This window comes from Microcaecilia unicolor, chromosome 3 (genome assembly GCF_901765095.1).
Source record: "Microcaecilia unicolor chromosome 3, aMicUni1.1, whole genome shotgun sequence".
NCBI classification, from domain to species: Eukaryota; Metazoa; Chordata; class Amphibia; order Gymnophiona; family Siphonopidae; genus Microcaecilia; species Microcaecilia unicolor.
In genome coordinates this window covers 221,148,059-221,167,765 of record NC_044033.1, presented here as the reverse complement: position 1 = coordinate 221,167,765, position 19,707 = coordinate 221,148,059, and the positions used below count along the sequence as shown (strand labels likewise).

Below are 19,707 nucleotides of genomic sequence, written 5' to 3'. Positions count from 1 at the left end.
TTCAGTAAATCCAGACTGCCCCAATTTGACCGCCCCTATCGGACTGACCATTCACTTGTCTCTTAGATTGTAAGCTCTTTGAGCAGGGACCATCCCTCTATGTTAATTTGTAACCCTAGTAGCGCTTTAGAAATGTTAAGTAGTAGTACACTTTCTCTTCTTGGTACTGTCCCTTCCTAATCTGTTTCTCCATCTGAAACCACTGTACACTGCAGGAACACATTGTCCACCCTCTGTATTCATCATCTCACTATCTCTTTTTTCCTCTTCTTTTTTCTCAGCTCTCAACCTTCAACATTTCCTTCCTTCCATTCATCCATCTCCTTTCTATCTGAGTACATCTCACCTTTGTCGCTGTCGTCACAGCTCTCCTACTCTTCTCAGTACTCTCTTGCACCTTCTCCTGCTCTCCGCTGGGGACATTAATCCCAATCCTGGTCCTCCACATCAGCTCTCATCCTATTTGTGCAGGTCACACCGTGATATCTCCAATCTAATTTCTGTTCCACTTCTCCCTCCTTCTTCCCTGCCTTTCTCTTGCGCTCTGTGGAATGCCCGCTCTGTCTGTAACAAACGTTCCTACATCCATGACCTCTTTATCTCTCGTGCTCTCCATCTGCTTGCCCTAACTGAAACTTGGCTCTACCCTGAAGACTCTTCTTCAGTCGCGGCCCTATGCCATGGAGGTTATCTTTTCTCCCATACTCCTTGCCCGGTTGGCCGCGGAGGTGGTATCGGGCTACTACTTTCACCCTCTTGTAGATTTCAACCTCTTCTTCCACCTCAGTCTCACTGTTTTTCTTCCTTCGAAGTCCACTCCATCTGCCTATTTGCTCCTCTGCCTCTCTGAGTAGCAGTCATTTATCGACCCCCTGATAAGTCCCTTTCTTCCTTTCTCACTGACTTTGATGCCTGGGTTTCCTTCTTTCTTGAACCTTCATCTCCTTCCCTCATTCTTGGGGATTTTAACATCCATGCTAATGATCCCTTTGACTCTTATCCTTCTCAGTTGCTTGCTTTAACATCCTCTTTCAATCTTCAACTGTGCTTCACTGCCCCCACTCACCAGAATGGCCACTATCTTGATCTTATCCTCTTCTCAAACTGCTCACTCTCCAGTTTCTGTGCCTCAACTCTTCCCCTCTCAGACCATCATCTGATAACTTTCACACTTAAACACCTTCCTCCCCAGTCCCGTCCAATCTTAACCAATACATTTAGGAATCTTCAGGCTATTGACCCTTCTACTCTGTCCTCCAGTGTTTCAAATCACTTCTCTACCTCTATGTTATCCAAATCTGTCAAAGAGGCTGTCTCTTCCTATAATACTATTCTCTCCTCTGCTCTGAATACACTCGCTCCTCTCATTCCCCATTCTATAAAACGTACCAAACCCCAGCCTTGGCTGACCTCTAGAATCCGCTACCTACATTCCTGTGCCCGCTCTGCCAAATGCCTTTGGCTGAAATCCCGTGCCCATGCTGACTTCATACACTTCAAATTCTTGCTGACCTCCTTCCAGTCTGCTCTTTTACTTGCCAAACAGGACTATTACATCCAGTTGACAAATTCTCTTGGCTCAAATCCTCGACGTCTGTTTGCCACACTGCTCTCTCTCCTCAAGGTGCCTTCACCTCCAACTCCCCCTTCACTTTCCCCCCAGACTCTGGCTGAGTACTTTCATGATAAGGTCCACAAGATTAAACTTGAATACTCAACCAGGTCACCTCCACCTCTCCTTCCCTTAGTCCATTCTCTCAACCCTCCAACTCCTGCCTCATTATCTTCCTCTTCTGAAATCACTGAAGCGGAAACTACACATCTTCTTTCCTCCTCGAAACTAACTACCTGTTCTTTTGATCCTATTCCCACCCATCTACTTAACACTATCTCTCCTACTGTCATCCCTTTTATCTGTAATATCCTCAATCTTTCACTTTCCACTGCAACTGTTCCTGATGCCTTCAAACATGCCGTAGTCACACCACTCCTTAAAAAACCTTCATTGGACCCTACCTGTCCTTCCAACTATCGCCCCATCTCCCTCCTCCATTTCCTATCCAAGATACTTGAATGTGCTGTTCACCACCATTGCCTTGACTTTCTTTCATCTCAAGCTATTCTTGATCCACTTCAATCTGGCTTTCGCCCCCTTCATTCAACAGAAACAGCACTTGCTAAAGTCTCCAATGATCTGTTCCTGGCCAGATCCAAAAGTCTTTATTCTATCCTCATCCTTCTCAATCTATCTGCTGCTTTAGACACTGTTGATCACAGCCTACTCCTTGATACACTGTCCTCACTTGGATTTCAGGGCTCTGTTCTTTCCTGGTTTTCTTCTTATCTCTCCAAGCGTACCTTTAGTGTATATTCTAGTGGATCCTACTCTACTTCTATTCCACTGTCAGTTGGTGTACCTCAGGGATCTGTCCTGGGACCTCTTCATTTCTCCATCTATACTTCTTCCATTGGTACTCTGATCTCATCCCATGGTTTTCAGTATCATCTTTATGCTGATGACTCCCAGATCTACCTCTCCACACCAGAAATCTCAGCTGAAATCCATGCCAAAGTATCAGCCTACCTGTTGACATTGCTGCTTGAATGTCCTCAGCGCCATCTGAAACTAAACATGACCAAGACTGAGCTTCTTATCTTTCTCCTTAAACCAACCTCTCCTCCTCCCCCATTCTCTATTTCTGTGGACAACACTCTCAGCCTTCCTGTCTCATCAGCTCGTAACCTTGGGGTCATCTTCGACTCCTCCCTATCCTTCTCTGCACATATTCAGCAGACTGCTAAAACCTGTCATTTCTTTCTCTATATCACCAAAATTCACCCTTTCCTTTCTGAGCACACTACCAGAACCCTCATCCACACTCTTATCACCTCTCGCTTAGACTATTGCAACTTGCTTCTCACAGGTCTCCCACTTAGCCATCTCTCTCCTCTTCAATCTGTTCAAAATTCTGCTGCATGACTGATATTCCGCCAGTGTCGTTATGCTGATGCTCATATTAGCCCTCTCCTCAAGTCACTTCACTGGCTTCCTATCTGTTTCCACATACAGTTCAAACTCCTCTTATTGACTTATAAGTGCATTCACTCTGCAGCTACTCAGTACCTCTCCACTGTCATCTCTCCCTACATTCCTCCCCGGGAACTCCGTTCACTGGGTAAATCTCTCTTATCTGCACCCTTCTCCTCCACCGCTAACTCCAGACTCCGTTCCTTTTATCTTGCTGCACCATATGCCTGGAATAAACTTCCTGAGCCATTCTGCACTTCCTGAAGAAATTATTTAATTGTAAAATTGTTGGATCAGTGGAACAAGTGCTTCTGGATATGTCTGGACCATTAGGGAATAGATTCAAGAGTGATCATTTATTGTTTCGTAAACTGACTTTGGTGGCACGGAAATGTATCTTGCAGACTTGGACTTCACCTGAGCCTCTGGCTTATTGGCACTGGAGGAATCAGTTCATTTATTGCCCACCTGGGAGGCGAAGGATGCGGGGTTTCTTTTAAGAGGAAAGTTCATTTTTTTTAAGGTGTGGGAAGCCTATTTTGATATATTATCTCCTTGAGGGCATAATTTATTGTTTAGTAACTTGTAAATTAATATTTTTACATATGTACCAGCGTTAAGGTTGGTGCTTTGGGCTGGGAGGAGTGGAAGAAGGGGTGGATTTTCTTTAAGGTGGAGGATTTCAAGAGTCATAAAAATCCGGGCTCGCAGAATCTTTAGAGGTCCCTTGGGTACTGGTAAAAAGGGGTGGTTGAACGTTATTGGGGGGTTGTTCACTAGGGTGGTGGGACTAGAAAGTTGGGAGGAATGGGAGCTTTTATATGAATTATATTAGAGGGTATCCATGGTTTATATCAGAATGGAGTGGCATGGTGGGGATAAAACTGTTAAACGTTTGATGACAGACTGTATTCTGTTGTTGTTTTATTGGGTACACTTTGATATTTGAGGCTTTATGTTTATATTGTTTTGTCATCAATAAAAATGTTGAAGGTTTTAGAAAATAGTCTTGAAATAAGCACATTTCTAGCACCTAAATCTAGATGCCTCCTTATAGAATTAACCTAAAATAATTTGAACAGAAACAAAATAATTCAAGGTAAATAACAATAATCTCTATAAGTACAATTCTCAAATGGAGATGAAAATCACTTATTAGTAGAGAATAAGGAAATCAATATAACAAAAAAAGAAACACAAGTTTCTAAAGAGAAGAACACAAACCAAATTTTGGCAGGCCCAAGGGAGAGGATGCTACGTTATTTTCGCTTTCCTGGACTACTTTATCATTTAGAAACAAAATCAATGAAAAGAACCATACAAAAAGAGTTCAGAATGTCTACCTGACTGGGGGCAAAGTAACTCCCCGAAAATTTAATGGAATAGATAAAAGTTGGTGCGAATGAAAAAAAATGGCAATAGGACACAATAAGTTTGAAATGGGCACTTAATTTAATTGAAGATTGTTGGCCCACAAACCTAGGGATGGTTATTCTACAGGACTACTGTCACTGTCTTTGTTCACTAATTCTTCACTCTTTTGTTTTCTTGTAGTAAAGCTTTCTACAGATAATGGTGAGTAATTTTATTATTTACTGTGGCTGAAACTATTCCAGTCCCTAAGTCAATCATTACAAATGTAGATAGCTGGGTGGATGGTGGGTATGAGGATCACTCGGCAACTTGTTAAATGTAAAAAGTAGCAGACCTCACACAACACTGAGAAGATTTTAGGGTGGTGCTGGGGAGGAGCCTACTGACATTCTATATATATAGGTAACAATGTAGGGCCTCCAAGAGGGGGGGCAGGGGCAGCAAAATTACCCTGGGCTCGGCCTCTAAGGGGGGGGGGGCCTGATGCTGGGGTTTCTCTCTCTCTCTCTCTCCTGCTCCTGACAGGACCCGGGTGATCATGTCCCGATAGGAGCAGTAGAGAGAAAACTCTGGCACTGGGCTCCTCTTAGAGGCTGGGGAGACATAGGGCTTCGGGGCCTTCTTTTTGGCTGGTGGGGATCCCCAGGCCCCGCCAGCAGAAGAAATCTTCCTCCAGTGCTGTTTTTCACTCTGCCGCATTGCCTGCCCTGTGGTTCTTTTCCCCTCACGTTGCACATACTCGGTTTTGAGAGGAAAAGCAGCAGCAGGGGCAAGGCAGGCAATGTGTCGGAGTGAAGAATAGCACTGGAGGAAGGCTTCTTCTGCTGGCAGGGCCTGTGGACCCCTGCCAGCCAAAGTATGTGGAATTACAGCAGGAGCTGTGGTAGCAGCGATCTGGGGGGGGTGGAGATCCTAGAGGGGAGGCGGCGGCGATGGTAATCCTATAGGGGGGTGGCAGTGGCGGCCCTGCCCTGGGCCCGGTTCAGCCCCTCAGCAGCCCTGTAACAATGTCATAGGAAGATTCAGGAGAGAGGATCTAGATGCTAAATTATTTGTGACGAGAAGACTTGAGATGCATGCTAAAGCATTTCATTCATGGGGAAAACATTCTTGAGAATTTTCTGAATCCCCAATGTCAATGTATCTGTTTTTGTACCCTAATTCTTCCCTTTTCAATTTGTTACAGCAAAGCTTTCTGAAGAATTTGGTAAGTAATTTAATAATTATTCACTGTGGCTGAAACAGTTCCAATTCCTAAATGATTCCTTAGGCATGTAGATAGCTGGATGGTTGATTAATGAGAGTCTACTTCAGTAACTTGACTGCCTGGTTTGGGAGTAGTAGACCTCATGTGTCGTTACTGGGGAGAAATCAGCTGTTACAATACATGTGAGTACCAATGTCCCTATAGGAAGGTGTAGGAGGAAATATCTGGGACAAGTTCAAAGTGAATGGTGAATGTATTTCATCACACATGATAAGGTGAAGAAAAGATATGATAGGGGTCTATAAAATTATGAATGGAGCAGATTGGGTGGGATTTTTTTTCTTTACTAAGCAGACAACTTTTGAGGGGGCAGATATCTTTGTTATTCCCTCAGTTAAGTCAAGTACCTAAGGGGGACTTTTACTAATGCTGTAGAGATGGGAGTAACCCGTGAGGTAATTAAATTTGCTGACAACACAAAGTTATTCAAAGTTGTTAAATCGCAAGAGGATTGTGAAAAATTACAAGAGGACCTTACGAGGCTGGGCGTCTAAATAGCAGATTACGTGTAATGTGAGCAAGTGCAAAGTGATGCATGTGGGAAAGAGGAACCTGAACTATAGCTACGTAATGCAAGGTTCCACGTTAGGAGTCACCAGCCAATAAAGGGATCTCGGCGTCGTTGTTGATGATACTTTGAAACCCTCTGCTCAGTGTGCTGCGGCAGCTAAGAAAGCAAATAGAATGTTAGGTATTATTTGGAAAGGAATGGAAAACAAAATTGAGGTCGTTATAATGCCTTTGTATCAGTCCATGGTGTGACCGCACCTCGAATATTGTGTTCAATTCTGGTCACTGCACCTCAAGAAAGATGCAGTGGAATTAGAAAAGGTACAGAGAAGGGCGATGAAAATGATAAAGGGGATGGGACGACTTCCCTATGAGGAAAAGCTGAAGCATCTAGAGCTCTTCAGCTTGGAGAAAAGATGGCTGAGGGGAGATCTCTATCATATCTCCCCTCAGCCATCTTTTCTCCAAGCTATAAATAATGAATGGAGTGGAACGGGTAGACGTGAATAATTTGTTTACTCTTTTCAAAAATACTAGGACGAGGGGGCATGCAATGAAGCTACAAAGTAGTACATTTAATACAAATCAGAGAAAATCTTTCTTCACTCTATGTGTAATTAAACTCTGGAATTCGTTGCCAGAGAATATGGTAAAGGTGGTTAGCTTAGCGGAGTTTAAAAAAGGTCTGGATGGACTTGGGGGAAATGCACTGCTTATTTCTGGGATAAGCATCATAAAATGTGTTGGACTTTTTCGGAATATTACCAGGTATTTGTGACCTGGATTGGCCACTGTTGGAAAGAGGATGCTGGGCTTGATGGACCTTTAGTCTGTCCCAGTGTGGCAATACTTATGTACTTATGCACTTATGTATGTATGAGTTATCTGTAGCAGGACCCATAGGAATAAAATGGGACCTGCTGCAGATAACTCAAGCTAACCTTTAGTAAAACACCCCCTAAAACAGTTTTCAGCTGTAATTCCATATCAAGTTGCGTCAATATGGAATGTTCTTCCTTCAACTGTGTGCTCTTTAACTCATTTTCAGTTATTCCATAAACAACTTAAGATGTTTTTGTTTAAAAAATATGTGAAATGATCCTTAGTCGGGCTATAACTTTTACCTTGTAAATTCCCAAATGTTTGTTCTGGTGTCTTTTTTTTATTTATGTGATCCGCATGGAACTGCGAAGGATATTGTGGAATAGAAACCCTTAATGTAATGTATATAGGAGAATGGTTATTTACCCTTTCAAATATTACCAAGATTATGGGACATGCCATGCAGCTAATAGGTAGCACTTTAAAACAGGAGGAAGTATTTCTGAGTGTCCCTATCTGTCTGCTCCAGCATCTCCCCTCTGTGTCCCAGTCCCTAACACCCCCCCCCCCCCCCCCCCCATATTCAGTGTCTCTTTTCTGTGTTTCTATCTTACTTTGTCCAGCATCCCCCTCTGTGTCCCTATCCTTCCCCTGTGTCCCTATCCTTCCCCTGTATCCTTCCCCAGTATTGCCCCTCTCTGTCCCTGTCCCTATGTTCCCTCCACAGCCAGTATCATTTCTATATCATTGTCCCTCCCCATGTACAGCTTCTCTTTTCACTTCCTCTTGCACCCCCCCCCCCCCCCCCCACACACACACACAGATATTCCCTGGTCTGGCATCTCTTTCTCCATTCCTCTGTTGGTCTAGTGTCTCTCCCCTTCTGTTCACTGGACCAATCTCTCTCTATCTCTTCTTTCTGCTCCCCCCTCCTTTCAGTCTAACATCTGCCACCTCCCCTTTGCTCCAGGACTCATACTTTCTTCTCTCTCAGCCCTCCTCCACAAATCCAGCATCTCTTCCCCTCTGTCCCCCCCCCCCCCCCCCCCCCACCAACCAGTTTGGCATCTCTCCATCCCCTCCTCCCATGCCCGGGCCCAGCATATCTTCTATCCTGTTCCCCTGCTGCCCCACGACAGCCTCATGGGTCCAGCATTGCTCCAGCTTCCATCCACCCCCCCCCCCCCCAGCCGGTCCTCCTCACTCTGCAGCGGGTCACAGCAGAGAGTGCACTGAAAGCTGCCTCTCTGGCCGACAGAGCCTTTCCTCTGCCACATCCCAGCTCTCTGATGCAACTTCCTATGGGTGGGAGGACACAGCAGAGGAAATGCTCCGCTGGCCAGAGGCAGCTTTCAGTGCTCTCTCTGCTGTGACCCGCTGCAGATGAGGAGGACTGACTGGGGGGAGGGGGGGGATGGAAGCTGGAGGATAGAAGGATCCTTATATTTAAAAGATATGCAGGGACTGTCTTTTCTTCATGTTCAATTGTGAAGTGCTACGTACGACTGGTAGCGCTGTAGAAATGATTTGTAGTAGTAGTATGCATTTAAATTAACCTGGGAAATTTGTACATGCAAAAAGAGCAGATGGAAGTGCTAAATTCCCTCAGATAAATTTCAAAGTGGAAGTACGTTCAAACTTCCCTTTGAAAATATGCCGAAGTGTGCACATATTTTATATCCATCTATGTGGTTCTAAAATTACATCCTTGGTTTTTAGAGATTACATTACTGTGTTACATTCATATTACAAGTAGCCAGTATATGATGGGGTCTGCTCTGTATTGAACAATCTAGCAAGCAGTGAAGGTGTCCAGATAATTATAACTGTCCAGCTAAGACAGCCTTTTTGCTGTCCTAGTTTTATCCAGGCATTTAATTGGTTAGTGGACTGAATATCTCCACTGACCAGGTAAATCCCAGAACTGCTCCCAGATAGTGTGCAGTGGCCTCCCCGGATTTTTAGTGGCAGTATGATGTTAAGTGCTTTTGCATAGCTGGGTATGGTCTGGTCAGCACAATTTAACCAGGCAGGAGCCTGTCCTACCTAGTTACATCACTTTCAACATGTATTCTGACAAAATACGCTTTTGAAAATATATTAAAAAAAAAAAAAAAAAACTACAGAACAGCAGCTCTAAATTTTATTCATTTTATTTATTTTTTGTAGAATCTCTTTCTGCAGAACTTGGTAAGTTCTTAATCACAGATATATTAAACTGTTGCCTAAATATTTTCTGAGCCCTGACAGTTCTCTTTCTGTCTTTGATTTCAGAGTGGAGAAGACGCTATGGATATGCAGGTAACCGGTTTTAAAAAAGAACTTTCTGCCCGATATTCAAAATGACTTAAGCAGGCAGAAGATGCTCTTGCCCAGTTAATGTCAGTGTTAATATTGCTCTTATTACTACTACTACTAACTAACATTTCTAAAGCGCTACTAGGGTTACGCAGCGCTGTACAATTTAAACATAGAAGAACAGTCCCTGCTCAAAGAGCTTACAATCTAAAAGACAAGAGAACAATCTAAAGACGTGTACAATCTAGAGGACGAGTGAACAGTTAATCTGATAGGGTGGATAGATTGGGGCATTTATTAATCACTATTTCCCCTTAAAATAAGGGTTCAATACGATGCACAATTAAGAGTTATCCTAGTAAGAACACAATGTAAATACCTAATAACTAGTAACATCTTCCAAAAAGATATGTTTTCAATTGCTTTCGAAATCTCAGATAGTTTATTTGTATTCTAATAGCTAAAGGAAGGGAATCCAAAGTGGGATTATCACAGCTGGAAGAGGAACCAAAAAGAGATTTAGAATAGAGAATGACACAGGGACAAAGTTTGTCCCCATCCCTGCCCTATCCCCACCCCGTTCCCGCGAGCTCTGTCCCCGTCCCTGCGATGCAAGAAAATCAAAGTGATGACGGAGAAAAACAGGAGAACAGCACAGATAACAGAAATGTCAGTGCCAAGTGCTTAATCTGTATATCATGTAGCAACAGAAAAAGATTCCCTAGTACCAAAATTATAGTTAAATACCAAAAAAAATAAAAAAATGGATAATATTTCTGTACCTTTCAGGTCACTTCTGGGATCACAGCACTCTATCAATGACCTTTATCATCAGAACACTATTTGAGAACTTTTAAAGAATCCAGGAACAAAAGACTGTTGATGTTAAAATGATCAGATTCTTTGAAACTATCACATTATAAACCACAAAATTATACTGCTTCATTACCTTCTGATCACCCATCTGTCGCTCATCTGTGTCCCTTTATCCCACTTTTTCCCCTTCAGTCTATCACTGGATTGTTGTTATGATTTATATATGTTTATGAATATTGGAAATTGATATACTGCTTTTACTAACTAGTAGGACAAAGTGGTTTACAAAATTACAGAGTGCCTTCTTGTCTCTGCATCTGCTTTCATAAGTATATACTGTGCAAGAATAATCTAGTATTGTCAATTTTTGCTTATTCTGTCCTGTTTCGAGACGCTGTAAATGTCAAACAGTGATAGCAAAAGCCAGGTACGTAGCTCATTCTTAGATGTCTACAGCGGTCCCAGCCAACCCTCAGAATGTACATTATTTCAGCGATACAATTCGCAAACAAGAGAGTGACAGAAGGTGAAAGGTCACTGCTTTTAGCATGTAGCGGCATTTACATGTCAACCTACTCAGCAACGCATCATCTTTTTTATTCCAACCCATTTTGCTCTCCGACTACACCTAGGTTCAGCAAAGGAGAGTTAGCAATAGTACCAATAATGATGTCACCATCTGGCTTTCTTTTTTTTTTTTTTTTTTTTAATTTATATTTATTAGTATTTCAATAATCACAAGCCAATACCACTTGAGAAGGAAAAAAGCATCCAAAGAGTACAAATTTACAAAGGAAAATAACACAATTTTCTTCAGAAAAAAAGAAAAAAAAAGAGAAAACATCTCCTTTTTAGATGCTTTAAAGTCCACAAATAGGGAGTCCAAGTATTCAAAATACTGGAGATATAAGGAAAAGAAATTAAACATTTCAAGTAAATTGTTACCAAAACTAAGACATCAGCATTCCAGACAAGGTATATATTCATTTACAGAGCTTTCTTAGATGTTAAAAAGGAACTTAAATGGGAAGGGTCAAAATACACATATTTGACATTCTGATAATTAACCAAACATTTGCAAGGATATTTTAAATAAAACGTTGCTCCTAATTGGAGAGTCTCTTGTTTCAACTGCAAAAACTTTTGCCTACGCTTCTGCGTATCTCTCGACAAATCCGGGAAAATCCGTGTTTGTAACCCTCTAAAGGTTTTTTCTTTCTTTAGGAAAAATTTCTTTAATATCCATGATTTGTCAGAGGTCAACGCCACAGTAGCAAGTAAAGTTGAAGCTGTAATTATTTCATTATCTGATCTTTCTAACAATGCAGATACATCTATTGCCTGATTACTTGGAAGTTGTTCATCTTTTTTACCCGGGATATAAAAAACCTGGGAAATAGGAGGGAGTTGATCTTCACCAATTTCCAAGACCTCTCTGAAGTAATTTCTTAACATTTCCCGTGGGGAAATCAGAGGCTGAGCAGGAAAATTTATAAAACGTAAATTATTATTTTTAAGATTGTTTTCAAGAAACTCCGATTTCCTCCTTTGGTTTACCAAATCTTTAACAATTGTTGTTTGCACGGATTGTATATATTGTAATTCTTTCTCAAAATTTTCAGTTTGTGAGGCCACAGTATTAAGTTTAATTTCTACTTCCTTCAATTTCCCATCCAATAAAACAATTTCTTCTGACATTTTTTTTGTCTGAGGGCATAAAGCCCTACCAAGTTCCACAATTAGATGCCAAAGATTGTCTAAAGTTACTTCAGTAGGTTTTTTGAAAGGAAATATATCTTCTGTCTCAGTGTGTATCGGACTTACATTCCCATTTGTTCCTACGGTCTCCTCAGTGGTTCTTCTCTGTATGGGAGCAGTTAGGGTGGGAGTTAACAAACTTCCCAAACCTTCCATCGAGGATAGAATAGCCTCCCGTTCCTCTCCGCTACCTGACCCTCCGGTCTTCGCGTCTGAGTACGCACTCATCGGGGAACTGCTTCCAATTGGCTGAGGAGGCGGTTCTCTGCCGTCTGGGCTCAACGAAACTTCCAGCCCTGTGTTCGCTTCACTTTCTCCAGCTAGAGTGCGAACAAGCGGGCCACCCATTGACGGAACAACCATGCCTGCGGCTCTCTGCAAAAATGGTTCGATAGAACCAAGAGAAGGTACATTTCTCGGCTGCTGGGAGGCAGTCGCCGCAGCCCTTCCCCTCCTCTTAGGCATAACAACGATATTTTTTTTCAGGAAAAGGAGAGACGAAAAAACGCGTCCGTCCTAATCGGCGGCCATCTTGGACTCCTGGCTTTCTAGATAAGCCCAAATATCCAGTGGACAGGAAAATCTTCCCTTTACCTACCCTTTGAAGAAAGCGTGCTGAGTGCGAAAGCTTAACCTCTTCCAATTTCTTTATTGCTTAGCACCCAAAATGAGGGTGACAGCGCAACTGTCTTCACGCCAGTGTACCTATAAGCATCTGCCAGAAAGCCTGAATAAGCCTCCAGAGTCCGACACGAGCTTGCGAACTGATGAACGCACAGCTAATGCTCCAGTCGAGTAGCCCAAGCCACTTAATATTTTAACAGTTGAGTACAGACACATCAAAACCAAATGACTAAATTAAATCATCAATGAAAAAGGAAGTTACTATTTTAAAAGTGCACTCATTCTGCAAAATCTTCCTGCTGTCTCTAGTACCGAATTCTTACCAAATGCCTCAATGGGCCATGGCAGAACTCACATACTCCGCTCCCTGCCCTTTCTACCCCAAAAGCTACCTCACTTATATTACTGAAGACACAGCATTGACACTTACACTTTCCTGCAGCCAGCCGGCAGTGATTCACTAAGGCCAGTTTCGTGGCCTTCCTCCTGCCAAGTGCCGCCCTCTCTACTGCAACTTCCTGTTTGATACTAACTCAATACATTGAATAACCTTAGATGTAGAATCAGACCAACTGTCACTGACTGGGACCAGAAGCAGCATATCAGCTGCATAAGAATATAAGTGCACATCTAGTGAAGAAAAACCCAAATCCCTGTGGGTCATATATATATTAAACAAAATAGGGGATAAAGGAGAATCCTGAGGAACACCACAAGGATGAGTCCAGAAAGCAGACAGATCGCCATTCATCTTAGCCGAATATTTTCTTTTGCCCAAAAATTTGTTAAACCATTGAAGGACATGACTAGAAATGCCTATAGAGCTTAATTTAAACAAAAGGACTTCCGTATTGAATGCTGCTGTTAAGTCAAACTTGTAGCAAAATCAAAGCTTTACCTTTGGCAATATAACGTTTGGCGTCAGACACCAAGGCTAGTAATGCTGACTCAGTGCTATGGAATGACTTGAATCAAAAGTGAGCAAGACTGAGATAATATCACAGAAATAATGGACAAAGTCAAAACAGGTATGGACCTTATGGAAAACTGGGCAGAAACTATCCCCAAGGAATGCAAGCCCAGAAACCAGAAGCTACTTATTTCTTCACCTACCCAACTGCAGAAACATAACTTACAAATCTATTTACTTGACCAGATTTAACTACCTGGGCTCCAAATGGTGGAATTCAATACCAAAAATCACAAGAAGCATCACGAACTATCTTCAATTTAAAAAAGAACTGAAAACATACTTCTTTAAAAAATTCTACAACAAATAATTTAACCATCGATGTCCATTCCGACTACTAATCTTAAACTATCCTTATATAAGTTCCAACCAAAATGCAAACTATACATTGTAAACCATCACTATGAGTCTCAACCAAACTGTAAACTGTAAACCAATACTGTAACTGTTAATTTGAATGTAATTTTTAAGCCACTTTGAACCGAAACTTGTTTTTTGATAACAGTGGGATACAAGAATGCATAAATAAAAATAAGATCAGTTCTATAACTGCGCTCAGTTACACACCAAAGTATATAGCAGGGGGTCCCAAATCCAGTCCTCGAGGTCCACAACCTAGCTTGGTTTTCAGGAGTTAATGAATATATATGAGATCTATTTGTATTCACTGTTTCCATTGATCTCATTGTGGTAATCCTGAAAAACAGGCTGGGTTGTGCACCTCCAAGGCTGGATTTGAGGACCCCAATGTACAGAATACTAGGGTAAGTGTACTATTAATGCACAAGTAGGTGTGTAGCGTCTGTTCAATAAGGCAGAAGTTTTCAACCCAGCCCTCGGGGCACACCCAGCCAGTCGGGGTTAAATTCAATGGGGATATCCTGAAAGTCCTGACTGGTTGGGTGTGCCCCCGTGGACTGGGTTGAAAACCCCTGCTATAAGGGCATGTATAAGTGGCATCACGCATAAATGGGAAACCAGTCAGTGAATTATCCAATTAGTGATTTCTTTTCATCACCTCATTAAGACGTGGTGTGAATGAATTCAGTCCATTGGGGAACTCTGAAAACATTGATGCTTAATAGGATCAGTCAGATCTTTGAGACAGTCAGTGAATAATAGGCAATAGCTGAGCTCCTGTCATAGAATAAGTGAGTACTTTATTTATGGTTGTATGAGGGTTAGAGATGGGTGTGCTCATGTTTATTAATATGTCTCCTCCCTGCAGTGAATGTGACTCTGGATCCTGAAACTGCTCATCCCTGTCTCATCCTGTCTCAGGATTGGAGAAGTGTCAGACGTGGAGATACAACACAGAACCTGCCGTACAATCCTGAGAGATTTGATACTGATCCCTGTGTGCTGGGGTGTGAGGGCTTCACCTCAGGGAGTCATTACTGGGAGGTGGAAGTGGGGGATGGGGCTGACTGGAGATTGGGGGTGTGTAAAGACTCTGTGAGGAAGACGGGGAAGATCATACGATCACTATCACCTGAGGAGGGATACTGGGCAATGAGGCTTATGGGTGACTACACTGCTCTTACCTCCCCTCCAACCTGGCTCCGCCTGAGTGTGACACCCCAGATAGTGGGAATTTTCCTGGACTATGAGGCAGGAACGGTCTCATTTTACAATGCAGATGATAAATCTCATCTCTTCACCTTCATCCACACCTTCACTGAGAAACTCCGACCTTTCTTCTGTACTTATGACATTGAAGTTCCTCTGAGAATCCTGCCGGTGGCAGCCTGGAAATGAGAAAGTTAGGCTCAGGATTAACATGGAGAAAAAAGCAATTTTCCAGCTGAGATTTCAGTGTAAATGTTTGCTTTTTTTTCAAAGAAAAGAAATATATTTTCTATGAACCTGAACAGCTGCGAGAATTTCTTAATGTGCAGAGTATTGAAGAGCAGTCATAGGTCAAGAGGTTCATTTTGTAAGACAGGGGTTAATTCCTACTCTATTATTCTTCTTGATTTTTCTTGTATATAAGCCATCTTCCAATGGCATTTATAATTTTTTGCTTCCATCAGCCATATTGTGGACTATAATCCAATATAAAATATTACCTTTAGTGGACAATGTATATTTTGTCTATTTAAAATATTTTTTCTGAATATTGGTGTGGATATGTTGGTATATCTGTTCAAAGTTTACTCTTTGTAAAAATTAAAACTCAATAAAGATAAAATTTAAGAGTGATAGGGAACGATCCAAGATGGCGGAATGAACCTGACGCTGATGTCCGCGCTCCTTGACTAGCTCTGAGTTGTTTGCTCTCTTTCTTCGTTATGCCGAAACGCAGAGGTAAATCGGCAGCCGCTGTTCCCCCAAGCTGATCTACTACTCAGCTTTCGAGTACATTAGATACCTTTTTGCGGAGATCTGGAGTTCAACAGCAGTCGGAGAACAGCACGCTTGCGACGCCTGGAATAGGTGGAAGCTCCGAGACGCCGCTAGTGCATGACATCTCTCTAAGCCCCGACCAGCGTGCTCGTCTCCCGCAACCCCTGGGCGTCTCTCCCCCGGCGGCGGCGGCGTCTCCTCTGCAATCCGGAAGTGTTTTAGCAGCGGAGCAACGGGAGAATACTATAATCTCGCCGGAGGATAAAAGTGTGGAAGGGAGTTTTACCCCTTCTTTAGCCCAGGAGTCTACATCTTTGTTTGCGGGAGTTCCTCTTAGACCAACAGGAATGCAACCTGTAAGTACTTCTGCTGAAGGGCAACAGACTTTAAACACTCTTGCGTTTTTAGAAGTTAAACCACCAGAAGTGACCCTGGATAATCTATGGCTTTTGATAGTTAACTTAGGAAAAGCTATATGTCCTCAAGTTCAAGTATTAGAATCCCGAGTAAAGAAACTAGAAGAAACAGTTGTATCCGCGGAAATTGAAAGGAAAGATATATTAAAAAACATAAAAAATCAACTGGAACTTACAGGAAATATACAAGAGACACAAACAACTTTAATTAAAGACTGTATTAATATGAGAAGGAAGATCGAGTCTCTGGAGAACTCCCAAAGGGCTAACAACTTGAGATTTTTAAATTTCACTAGGACAATTACGATTGCTCCTAGAGAACTGTTGAAAAAATATTTCAAAGACTCTTTGGGGATGCCGGAGGACTCTCTTCCTCCCTTAATTCAAGTATATTATTTACCAACTAAAGTGCCTGGAAATACTTCGGATCAACTGTTAGATGTTTCCGCAGCATTAGAGGCTCCAACTACTGAATTAGTGTCTCCAGCAACATTATTGGTAACAGTTGCCTTTCCTCCAGACAAAGCTTGGATTATGAGACAATTCTTTAAAAATAAAGATAAAGAATTTATGGGATTAAAAATACGTATATTTCCTGATGTTTCTAAGGAAACACAAAGAAGACGTAGACAATTTTTGGTTTTAAAACCAGGTGTCCTTCAGCTGGGTGCTACCTTTTACCTACGTTACCCCTGTAAGTGCATAATCTGTAACCAGTCAGTGAAGTATGTCTTTTATGAGTCCTCACAACTTACAGAATTTCTTGTTGCTAGAAGAGTTTGAGAACTTTATGGAAATATTAACATAAATAGAGCTATGATTGAAATAGGAACTCTTTGTTTAGCCAGGTTTAATCATTCTTAATATTATATTTCTTTATATTCCACATGTGTAATTCTTGGATTGTAAAATTCAAGACTTGAGAGTACTTAAATCTGGTAATTTCCAATTGTGAATTAAGGATGTATTTGTTTTTTGTTTCTTTTTTTTTCTTCATGAAGTACCTTTTCTGATGATCAAGATGTAATTGCTTGATGAATAATGTAAAATAATTATAAATAAATAAAAAAGATAAAATTTAAAAAAAAAAAAAAGATTTTACAGATTTGTGTTAAATATGTTAAAAGAAATCACTGCCACAGAAATATTAAATTCAGAATTTCTTTATTTCCTTTAACTGGGTTCAATTCACACTGTGGCTCTTTGTGACCCTGGACAAGTCACTTAACCTTCCATTGCCCCAGGTACAAAACTTGTATGAGCCTACTAAGGACAGAGAAAGTGCCTGCATATAATGTATATAAACATGACCATGGAGAGGCGGTATATCAAATCTATAACCCTTTGTATTGCTTCGGTATTGCAGCATGCTCACTTGATCACCACAGACTGCTCACAGAATAAAATACTACAGATTCTTTTAGATTCGTATTGGGTAAATGAAACTCTTTATTTGCACTTTAATTGGAGAGTGTATAAGTCATTATTGTTACTGCATCACAATGATTAAGAAATACACACACTAATCTAGTACATTACTAAAGGAAAGCTATAGAAAAGTAAAATTATATATATATATATATATATACTGTAAACGGGCCCGCTGCTTCAGTATAGGGAAGGAAGCTGCCTCCCCTGAATAGCCAGAACTTCACAAAACTGCCACCAGGAAATACTTCAAAAACATTCCTTTATTTTCCAGATTCATAAACAAAACTTCCCTCCAGCGTAGAGACTTGCTTCTCAGGCAGGGCTGTTCTGCCTTGCTTAGTACATCAACCAATTACATAAAGACTTTGCCCCCTTCCCGGAGGGGAATGCAATAGTCCTTTGGAAATCCCTGCTTTTTTGGTCCCAGTCACTAGCAAACGAATAGTACTTGTCCCACAAGCAGGATTTCCCCTCAAGACAGTGTTCATCACCAAGCAGCCTTTACTTTCAGGAGGTTCAATACTTTTGGGACTTCCTTCCACCCAAGGTATTTCAGCCTGCTTCAGTTCTTTAGGGACCTGACTTGCCCAAGGATTTTCAGCCTGCACTGCTCCTCTCCTCCTGAACTGAACCCCTCTTTCCACCAGGCAGCCCTCCTTCATAAACAAGCCTTCCAACTTCAGAGGTTCTCACAATAATCAGGTTTCAAAACAGGGTAGTAATTCCCCCACCACTCAGGGTTTCCCCAAAAGAAAACCAGGCTTCTCTATTTAAGCAGGGTTTAAACCAAAATAAATTCCCAAAACCATGTAGGTTCCAAACCTTCAGGGGCTGTCTTCCTCAGCTCTCAAGCTCCCATTCCGTTCTGCTTTCTTCCCCTGCTCAGGCTGATTAATTCCCTCTTCCATCCAATCCTCCTCCTGCTTCTCAGCCCACCCCTCCCTATTACAGGTGGGCAGCATGATATACAGATTGCTGATCCCGGGAACTGGCTCCTTCATTTACCCTCCCTCTTGTGGTCAGAGACGGTATATGGCCAGCTTGCCTATCCCCTGGGATCTCACTGCTAGGACTGGAAATGCATTCTGGGATATGTAGTTCATGGTTCTGCTGCTTCACTCTATGCATCGGGGATGTAGCCTTGTCACACACCCCCTCCCTCAAGAAATTGCGAGTCCCTTTGGGACCTTCCCAGGGATTTGCAATTCTAGACAGAACCCCTAGAAACCCCAGGATCCTCCGTCCTTTCTTTTTACGCCTTCCTAGGCCGCGGCGTCTAATTTCTTCTCCCATTTTCCTGACCCATGGGTACACCCCCTTTTCCACTTTGAGTTTCTGGTGTACTTTCCTAAGGTGTGGTGTCCTTAGCACATCAGGGGAACTTCTAGTCGCTCTCTTCCCCTTTCTACCACCCGGGGCTGCACTTTTCCGCCTACTAGGCCCCAATGGGTATTTGTGGGGTGTGTGTAGGGTCCTCAGTCTCCTTTTCCCTAAGACTCTTAAGGGCCTCCTATCCCTCTCCTTTGGTCCCGGAAAACCCCTTTTGGAACAGGTCTCCCCCCAACCTCTGGGTGATCTAGCATCCCCCTGGCACCCTTCCTGAGCCGGTGTCCCCCCTCCGGGAACTCTTCTCTTACCCCACTCCTCAGTGCAGTAGGTGGGACCTAGGATCCCCCCTTTCTTCTGGGGTCCAGGTTTTCCCCTCCCTTGGGCAGCCTTTTCCCTTCTCTGCTTGCCCTTCTGGGGTGTCTCACATCTTTTAACCCTTATACCACATCTCCCTGTGGTTTTAACAGGGCCCTTCTGATTCTCCCTATCCTGATCATTACTCAGGGATAGGAGTTTACTTACTTTGACCCCTCCTGGGTCCTTCTTCCCTCGAGCTTTTGCTGGAGGTCTAAAATGCAGGATTTTGCTTCCTGGACCTCCCTTAATCTCCTCTGCCCATCCTGGAAGAGGACATCCACTGCGAGGGTCAACACTCTGCACCTCTCTTCCAGGGCCGCCCTGCAGCTTTCTGCCCTTTCTGTGGTTTCCTTGGCCTGCA

The 19,707-nt window shown here is 42.4% G+C and overlaps 1 protein-coding gene across 1 annotated transcript in view; it reads left to right on the top strand.

The window, feature by feature from the left end:
* Positions 1 to 15,434, top strand: part of LOC115464390 (erythroid membrane-associated protein-like) — a 32,688-nt gene extending 17,254 nt beyond the window's left edge. The window contains exons 5-9 of the mRNA XM_030194775.1: positions 4,583 to 4,603; positions 5,589 to 5,609; positions 9,171 to 9,191; positions 9,276 to 9,302; positions 14,696 to 15,434. Of these exons, the coding sequence (XP_030050635.1) occupies positions 4,583 to 4,603; positions 5,589 to 5,609; positions 9,171 to 9,191; positions 9,276 to 9,302; positions 14,696 to 15,225 (620 nt within the window). The 3' untranslated portion in view covers positions 15,226 to 15,434. The remainder of the gene's footprint in view (positions 1 to 4,582; positions 4,604 to 5,588; positions 5,610 to 9,170; positions 9,192 to 9,275; positions 9,303 to 14,695) is intronic.
* Positions 15,435 to 19,707: the final 4,273 nt, after the last annotated feature.